The 9,107-nt window shown below is 55.8% G+C and overlaps 1 protein-coding gene across 5 annotated transcripts in view; it reads left to right on the top strand.

Annotated features, from left to right (window-relative positions):
• Positions 1-362: 362 nt before the first annotated feature.
• GRB7 (growth factor receptor bound protein 7) overlaps positions 363-9,107 on the top strand; it is a 51,230-nt gene continuing 42,485 nt past the window's right edge. The window contains exon 1 of one of the 5 annotated variants that reach the window (XM_065577611.1): positions 363-381. Coding sequence is in view for 2 of the 5 variants with exons in the window: in XM_008162726.4 (XP_008160948.2) it covers positions 3,036-3,191 (156 nt within the window). In the remaining 3 variants the exon portion in view is untranslated. Of the gene's footprint in view, positions 382-2,501; positions 3,192-3,235; positions 3,348-9,107 lie in introns of those variants that run through there. The other 4 variants (XM_008162726.4, XM_065577610.1, XM_042844580.2 and 1 more) reach the window with 4 other exon arrangements.

Raw genomic sequence — 9,107 nt, 5'->3', positions numbered from 1 at the left:
TTTGGGAGGTACCCAGATACTAGCTCTCCAGAGACAATGACAAGGGAGGTAACCCACTGAACAGAAATCACCAGCCATTGTCCAGCAAGGGAGCTACAATGCAATGACTCACCTGCATAAGGCCACATCAGTGGAATTCCTCAACCTTGCCTGGCCCACAAGCAAGGCCCACAAGACGTGCCCGAACTTGTGTTCTCCAAGCACGTGAACTAAGATCATAAAACAGAACACATTGGCACTGGCCACATGCTGGACCTTTCTCCTGCCCCCCACCTATGCCGCAAGCTACAAAGATACTGAGAAGACTGAAGACTGCAACAGAGGAGACTGGCCCAGGTTTAAGGGACAAACCTGTATATTAAGGACTGCAATATCCAGTGGGTGAGAAAAACTGCTTAATCTAGATGTTGCCCAGTTTAACAGGGTTGAGAGTTTAGACTGCGTGTGCTTATATTTTATTTATTTTGGCAACTAACTCTGACTTTTTGCCTATCCCATATAATCACTTAAAATCTACCTTTTTGGGGGGCAATAAACTTCTTGTACTATTTATCTTTACCAGTGAGTTTGTATGAAGTGTGTGGCAAACCTGCTCAGGTTTTCCGAAGGCTGGTGTATATCCACTTTCCATTGATGAAGTGGTGAACCAATTAATAAATTTGCACTGCTTGTCTTGAGCAGTGCAGGTCGGTATATTCCTGAGATACAGGGCTGGGAGCTGGGGGGATTTGGCTGGTGCCTTTCTCTGTGTGTTTCATGAGTGGCTCTGGCAGCATTCATGCCATCTAGCTGGGTGTGGAGCTCCACATGCGGTTGTTCTGAGTGATCCCAGCGCCTGACGGGGTTTGCTGCTGTCACTAGCAAAGCATTGTGAAAAACAGCCAAGGGTGAAGCATTAAGGGGACATAGAGGACCGACGGTCCCAGGCTGCATCCCGGGGATCCCCGTCACACTCACCTCTCTCTCACCCTAATGCCTCCTGTTCTGTGGGTGCGTGAAATCTCCACAGCAAGGCAGCATCGAGGCCAGATTTATTTTGCACTAAACATAGGTTCTGCTGGGTGTGGGACGAAGCTGCCTCAAATAGCAATTGTGCACAATGCAAAAGGCGGAAGGTAAGGAGGAATCCAGCTAAACTTTTAAAACCAGCGGCCAGGGGCAGATTCTTCAAGCCACAGGCTGCCTCCGCTGGCCTGCCGTTTGCCTCTGGAGTAGGTGGAGTTGTGTTACAACAGGCCGAAGATACCCTGCTCTGTGCAGATGGTCTCCACACCCATACAGGGTGTGGAGACAGTGACATTGTCCAAAGGTGCATAGATCTGAAAGCCAGAAGGGACCGTTTGATCATCTCGTCTGACCCCTGCATAAGAGAGGCCAGAGAATTTCACCCAGTTACCCCTAAACTGAGCCCAATCATTTGGCTAAACACCTTCCAGAAAGGCATCCAGTGTGGAATTGGAAGTGCCATGGGATGGAGAATCCACCCCTCTCTCGCCCTGCAGGTTGGTAAATCTGTGGTGGCACCTGGAATTGCAGATCCAGCTCTGAGATTATAAAGCCAGAGGAGAGAAAACAGCAAATCAGTGGCCCTGGTGTTTCTCACCCATGGCACCAGAGGCAGCAGAGCTTGTCAGGGACGGGGCTGGAACAATTTGTATGGTGCGGCTGCTGAAAGCCACTGAACAAAACCCTAACCCCTGTACATGGCGGGAGCCCCGCATTCGGTTGCTACTCTTACTTGAAACCAGAGGGTGCTGCTGTACCCCGCAGTCCCCCCCATGCTCCCAGGCCCAGGCCCCAGATTTTACACCTCACTTGAGCAGGTGGAGGGACGGGAAGTGTCAAGGGAGGCCTTGCCCCTCCCCGAGAGTGAGGGGAATGAGCTATGCTGCTGGCCCACTGCACTTGGGTTTCACCATGATCTCCAGGGTTTAGATCAACCCTACGTGAGACCTTGATCTGCTGGTCCCTGGGTCTATCCTGAGCCAGGATCAGCATCCTGCAAAGCCAAGGTATAAACCAGTGAGCACCCCCCGAGCTTACCCCAGCTCCCCCGCACCCTGTGTCAGCACAATGGCTGGAGGGGGCCACCCCACTGGAGTGCAGCTGCCCTTGGTATAAATGAAAGCCCCACGCAGGACAGGGTGAGGTACCAGAGGAGAGTGGTGATGCCATTAACCCTTTCCTTGCCACAGCGTTCTGTAGAAGGCAGCGCTGGCAGGCAATATGTTCGGCAGCAGGCTGAAGGTGCCAGGAGGCCCTTGGGTCCAGGGTGCTGAAAAAACCAGGCTGACACTGATTGGTAGCCCCACATGCAAGCAGCAGGGTGCCCTATGGTGCCTCCCTGCCCCCACTGCTCTTCAATGTGCCACTTCCAGTCCGCGGCAGAGTCCAGGGTTTCCTGCCAGCGAGGAATACCTGAGTGCTTACGTCCTGCCTCCCTTCGCCCTCCGGCGGACAGAAATAGCTCATGACATGGCTTGGCACCAGGTGGAGTCTGCGGATCCGGGGGTAAGTGCTGCTCCACACGTCAGCACATGGGAATTCCAGCGTGCAACAGAACAACTGGCTTCTCCTTTATTCTGGTTGTGAAGGGAGAAGGAAGGGAGCCCAAGGGCAGGCAGGTGCGGAGGGCGGCGAGCCGGAGCGGGGGGAGGTCCCGGCTCAGCGCTGGTCTTGTCACTATTTGAAACATCCAGCCCTGTCATCACACAAGTGTGAAGTGTACGGGGCCCTCGCTGCGGCTGCGTGTGTGCAGGGCTGGAAGGGAGCTGCCCGCTCGGCTGCCAGCTGAGTCATTTCGGAACTGGGACTGGAGCTGGGCGGATGGCAGTAAAGCCTGGGCCCCCGGAGCCCGCCCTTGTTAATGGGGCCGTTTGCCAATTAAAGAGGGGAAGAGGAAAGGAGGGGGGAGGCAGCCTGTGAAAGCCACGTGGAGGGCATTGGGATTTAGCCCAAGAGCTGCAGGAACGGGGTGGGGGAACCCTGGGAAGGCGTCGGGTGGAAGCCACGGAAGAGCATTGGCTCCGGGAGAGATGAATCGGGTTATGCAAGACAGCAGGCTGCTCCACTGGAAGAAGGCCGTGGGGGTGGTCTTCTGCTGCGCCTGTCTCGGCAAGCGGAGCCCCCCAGGGAAGGCGCAGGCGTACCCTGAGCAGAATAGGACACTCAGCCTGACCTCCCACCGCAAGGTAATTGCTCCCTCCCCAAGGGGCCATCTCCTCTCTGCAGCGCAGAGTCCCACCTGCTCCTAGACACTCACAACACCACAGGGGCAGCGCAAAGGACAGCCTTGGGAGCTTCTGGGCCTGCTGCCTGCCGGCCTGGGGACCCAGCCCTGCCAGCGTGTAAGCCAGCGTGTAAATCTTTTGCATGTGCACATGGCTGTGCATGCATGCACAAATATGTGTGCCTGGGCGTGCGCACGGATGCATGTGCCCGTGTGGAGGTGCACGCATGCACTAATGTGTGTGCGTGCATGTATGCATGCAAATATGTACACACTTGTGTACATCCTTATGCACCCACACAGCGACTGGCACGTGAAGGTGCAGAGGTGTGGGCTGAGCCCTGGGCTGGGAGCCAGGAGTTCTAATCCCACCTCGGACACCTGCGTTGGGCAAATCTTCTCTGTGCCTCAGTTTCTCCACTTGTACAATGGAGGGATGTGGGGATCAAGTGGTTCACACGGGCCCAGTCTGTCCCTGAATTCAGGACAGTTGCTCGAAAGTTCTTTGTAGCTCGATGGGGCCATAGACTAAGTGCGTGTGTGCACGGGCCTGCCCACACCACAGCAGTTCTAGCGCCACATCAGCAGGGCTCTCACAGCTCCAGCCAGTTCCTGGTGTCATCAGTAGCACCCTCTCCTCCCTTCTCCATGGAGTCCAGCGGGAGCAGGATCTCCACGGCAAGGCACTGGCTACGCAGCCTCAGCAGGTCCGTGTGGAGACTAGTTAGCAGCCACCAGCGGTGCTGGCACACCAGGATGCAAGCCCAGATTCAGCATAGCAACAATCCCCACCTCAGAACCAAATCTCAAACCCTCTCCAGCTCCCTGCCCCTCCGGAGGCGGCTGGAGCCCCTTGAATTTAGCCCCACCTCCCATCACAAGAGGCGGCTCCTTCATGAGCTCCCAGAATTCAGACGCAGGTGTCCCAGGCATAATGTCAGCCCAGCTCCCAGCCCCCTGGCCTCCTTCCAGCCTCTCTGCATCCCTTCCTCCTCGCCTCTCCCTCTGCTGCCTGCCATGGGATCCACTGTCTGGCCCCTCCAGGGTTGTCGCCTCTGGCCGTCTCGCCCAGTGGTGCGTTGGTCCCACACGGCTGCGGCTTTGGGCAGACGCCTGGAGTCCCTCGCACTCTGGGGCAGAACTCACGGGTGTGTGTACACGGACGGGGGTTCAGTGCATGGAGGAGGGGCAACAGGCGTGCATGGTGCTGAGGGGAACGGCTAGGCATAGGGTTGTTGTCCTGGCTGCTAGCGGGAGCGCTGTGGCCTGCTCTTGTTTGGCCCAGGAACATGGGGCCCCAGGCTGTAGGAGCTGGGACCCAGAGATGCGTGGGAGTGGGTCTGCACAGGGCCCAGAGGCGGCCTGTGGAGTACAGACATCCCGGGGAGGCTCTGGCCAGGCCTGCCCTCCGCCTGGCAGGGCCGGTGGTAACGGCACATTGTGCTGCTGATTTACTGACCTCTGTCAGGGGTTTCTCAGAGCTGCCCAGTGCAGCAGATCAGCCGCGGAGCCGAAGCCGGTAACCCAGGCTCCCTTTCTCTCTCCTGCCCCGTGCCCACCTATGGCATCGACCCTCGCTGCCAGCTCACTCCGCTGCGGCAGCAGGCTGCTGCCGTCCTCCTCACCCGGCGCCCTTGTCCATGGTCTCTGATGGCCCTGCGCCCTCCCCTCCAGGCATCAAAGAGCCGCCGTCCTAGGCCCGGTCCAGAGAGCAGCCCAGAGCCCATTCCCACAAGCCACACCGACCACGGGGGCCAAAGCCGGCGGCAGGCCCCACATTACCAAGCCCCAGCTCCCCCCGGTCCCCGCATGGTCCAGCCGGATTGCTGATGACCAGGGGGACTGCGCGATTGCTGCCAGCAGACCCACGTGGAGGGGGTGTCTACCCCACAGAAACAAGGGGTTTTATCTCAGGTTAAAGCAGCAGTGAGGATGCGGCACTGCAGTTTTGAATCGGGATTAGCAGCTTGTTCAACCCCAGGCTGCCCTCCGGGCTTTAACCTGAGCTGACAGCGTCTGCTCTGCTATTTTAACCAGTGTTAAGAACACCCCTCTTTTTCCAGTGTAGACAAACCCACAGAGCCCCTGCTCCTGGGCATGACGGGGGACAATACAACGCAAAGCCAGCCAAACATGGCTGCTCTCGGAGCCGGCGGACTCGGGCTAAGAAGCCCATGTGGCCCCGTCTCGCAGGCCCCTTAGCGGGAGTGGGTGGGGCGGGGAAGAGAGGCGAAAGAACAGCCTCGGTCTGATGCACTGCGGCCCCTGCTCGCCAGGCCTGGCCCATGGCTGCTCCCGGCCCCGGGGGATTGGCGCTCCATGCTGCTGTGTCCTGTCGGGTTTTTCCCCGGGTGGCCGGGCTTGTGAAGGCGCCTGAAAATGCTGCTATCCTGAACATTCCTGGAAAGCAGTTTTCTGTTCCTGGAAACCTAAGCTCAGCCTCTGTGGTGCGCGGGGATGGGAGGCGGCAGCAGCCAAGCCAGCGCTGTAATTGTACAACTATAAACGGCTTTTTCTTTCCTCGGGATGCCAGGACTGACTTTCCCTGCTGGACAGAGCAGGCTGGCAGGCACCAGCCTCCAAAGCAACCCAGATCTCACTGCTGCTTTGCCAGCGGGACCATTCGCCTGGGAGTCTTGGGAGAGTAAAATGTCTCCTGTCAATCCAAACCACTGGGGCCCTTGGGGGAGGAGGACTGTAGTGATGGAGGAACCCCACTCTGATCAATTTGGGGTGACCCCTGCCCCCTTCTGGGGATTGTAGGAAACCTCCTCATTCATCATCACTGCTCCAATCCAGCCTCAGTCCTGATTGTGCCCCCATCTACTGGTCCAGCCAGGTCTCTTCTGCTTGGGCAGGACTTTGGGACAGGGAGAGAGTCATAGATTTCCTCTCATTTCAGCCTGTTTGAATCCCGCCTGGATGCCAGCACCGCTCGGATGCACATGGCACTGCTTTTTAGAGCATGTGATGTTTGGTCGGGGTAATTGGACAGTCAGTGAAATTAGAAGGCAGCAAATTTAAAACTGATTTAAGGAAATACTTTTTCAGATGAAGTATGATTAGCCGGTGGGACTCCCTGCCACATGATATCAATGAGCTTAGCAGGATTTAAAAAAGGGACTGGGCACTTACATAGAGAACAAGTATATCCAGCATTAGAACAGAAAGGAGTAAAAATAACCAGGAGGAAACTTTGAATGGGAAATAAACCTGCTGGCTTCAGGGTCCAAGACACCCTCTAACTCATTGGTTCTCAAACTTTTTTTTACTGGTGACCCCTTTCACATTGCAAGCCTCTGAGTGCGACCCCCCCTTATAAATTAAAAACACATTTTTATATATTTAACACCATTATAAATGCTGGAGGCAAAGCGGGGTTTGGGGTGGAGGCTAACAGCTCGCGACCCCCCCCCGTGTAATAACCTTGCAACCCTCTGAGGGGTCCAGACCCCCAGTTTGAGGACCCCTGCTCTAACTGATGGGGGTTATTCCATAAGTGACCACTGGGGGGGTTCTCACTCCTGATGTTGGGCCCTGTTGGAGCCGGGATACTGAATTAACCGGACCCTGGTCTGATCCAGTCTGACAAACCCCGTTCTGCAAATTAACTCCATGCAAGAGCCCGGCTCCAAGTGGCAACCCTGGCTCTGAAATTCCTCCTCCCAAATATTAAGTTAGCCCTGGTGAAACTAAAGGCTCCCTGGAGACTGGGGGGCCTTAATTATCCACAGAACTTCCTCCAGGCCCTGCCCTGGGCTCATTTGAACCTTGACCTCTCTACTGAGACTCTCCAGTAGGCGGGTGACAAGGACTGGGATGCGGACGCCGGCCCACCTGGGAACGGAGCTGAACCCTGCCGCAGCTCATGTCATGCTGACCACCGAGGAACTTTTTACTCCACCTCCCCATGCCTGATTCTCAGGGACTTTCCGCCCCCCTCTGAAAGGACCTATACACCCCTCTTCTCCCTTAGCATCAGGCTGGCTAATCTAGTCAGGTTCTTATCCCGCCCCCATCACCGGTACCTGAGCACCCTCCACCTGTGCATGAAGCGACACGGCTAACATCCGTCCCATGTGGTTCCTTCGCTTTTCCCCGCTGCCTGGGGGTGGCTTGGGCCTGGCATGGCTTGTTTGGGCAGGCTTTGGGTGGGGAACGTCCATGCTGCTCTGTGCAGAGATCAGCGAGTGCAGCTCACAGAGGAGTGCCTGCTGCACCGGGAGCCGAAGGCGGGGAGATCTGGGATGGCTCTTGGCTCCCACGGGAGTTTGTTCCAGTCTGAGACTGGCCCCCAAGAAAGCTCTGCTGCCTGCACAGACAAGCTCCTACCGGCCTTCTCGCCAGCGCCCTGGGCCCTTAGGTAGGACACCTGGGTGCAGGCCCTGTTTGGCCTCTTGCTCTGCTGAGCTGGGAGTGGAGGCAGCTGTCTCCTTGCAGAGCAGAGAACCTTATGTTGTTCTACAGCACTCTCTGGTGGACTTTCCTGACAGTGTCAGACGTCTGCCAGGGGGCTTCAAGCCCACAGGGAAGCAGAGATGAGGTGACACTTGTAGCGTGGGTGGGTGGGATGTTCGGACAGGGACCCTAGCCTGGGAACAGGCAGTCACAAATCATTGGGTCATTAACCCCGAGTTCCTAGCCCTACAAGTCTGTGTGAATTGGCCTCTATAAAAGTCAGGGCTGGTACTCACAGACAGTTAACGACCACAGTCCCTTGCTAGGCAGGCAGGTAAATACCCTCAGCCCCAGTTTAAAAATGGGGAAACTGAGGCACAAAGGCGTAGGGGAAGAGATTTGCCCAAGATCCACATCAGAAAGTCAGTGATGGGGCCAGGAATGGAACCAATCTCTCCCCACCTGATGGCTGCAGGGTTAACATACAAGGAGGAGGCATGACAGGGAAACCAACCTGAGACCCACAGCTAAAGAGACCACCTTATGGACCCCACAGCCTTCCCAGTGCCTTTTATCAGCTGCCTACTAAAACCAGCTGACTGACTTTAAAGAAAGAAAGAAAATCCAGCTCCTCCCCCCTGGACGCTCTTGGTGCTTTTCCTAATCAGAGGGGTTTGCTCCTGCGTTCTTCGCCAAGCTATTCTCTCCCCATCGCTACTTTTCGCCCCACCTCCCCAGAGGTGGCTGCATCTTCACTTGTTCTGTATACAACCTGTGATGCGGACTGTGATTTTTCGCAGTGAAAGGCACTGCACAAATATTAACATTTAGGTTCCAATCTGGTCCCCAGCAGGGAACAAACGTGAGATTTTGCAGGATTAGCTAAAACCTTATTAGCTTCCTAGGAAAAACTCACAGAGTTAAATTAACTCATTGCTTAAAATGGAATTTATTATAGGCTGACTTTACTGCTCCTTTTTGCTCTGGCTGGGGGCCTGCATGCTGGATGGAGTATAATCTAGTGAGAGCAGGTGACTAGGAACCAGGACTCCTAGGATCTATTCCCAGCTATGTGAGGGAGTGTTGCCAAGTGAGGTGGAAGGTCACAGGTTTGGCTGGCAGAATTTCTGCCGTTCCCAGGTCTGCCACTAACTCACTTTGTGGCCACACGCAAGTCACTTCAGTGTGCCGTGCCTCAGTTTACCCCGCTACAAAGTGAAGATACTGATCTCAGCCTCAAAGGATGGGCAGGCTTTGAGGCTGGATTCATTCACGGTCAATAAGCAAGATGAGATTCTCTGATTAAAGATATTCGTTGGTGGTTAAAACACGTGTCCTCGCTGGGGGTCTAGAAAGACGTGTGCTCCAGCTCACAGCAGAAAACGCAGGGGGCACCTCAAGAGCTTGTGGGTGCTGGTAGGGGGTGTGTGTGGGGGGGGGTTGCTGCGCAAAGGATCCCTCTTCTTCAGTCTCTCTTTCC

The sequence above is a fragment of the Chrysemys picta genome, chromosome 24 (genome assembly GCF_011386835.1).
Source record: "Chrysemys picta bellii isolate R12L10 chromosome 24, ASM1138683v2, whole genome shotgun sequence".
Lineage (NCBI taxonomy): Eukaryota > Metazoa > Chordata > Testudines > Emydidae > Chrysemys > Chrysemys picta.
Note: the sequence above shows the minus strand (reverse complement) of the source record. Positions and strands in the feature narration are given on the sequence as shown.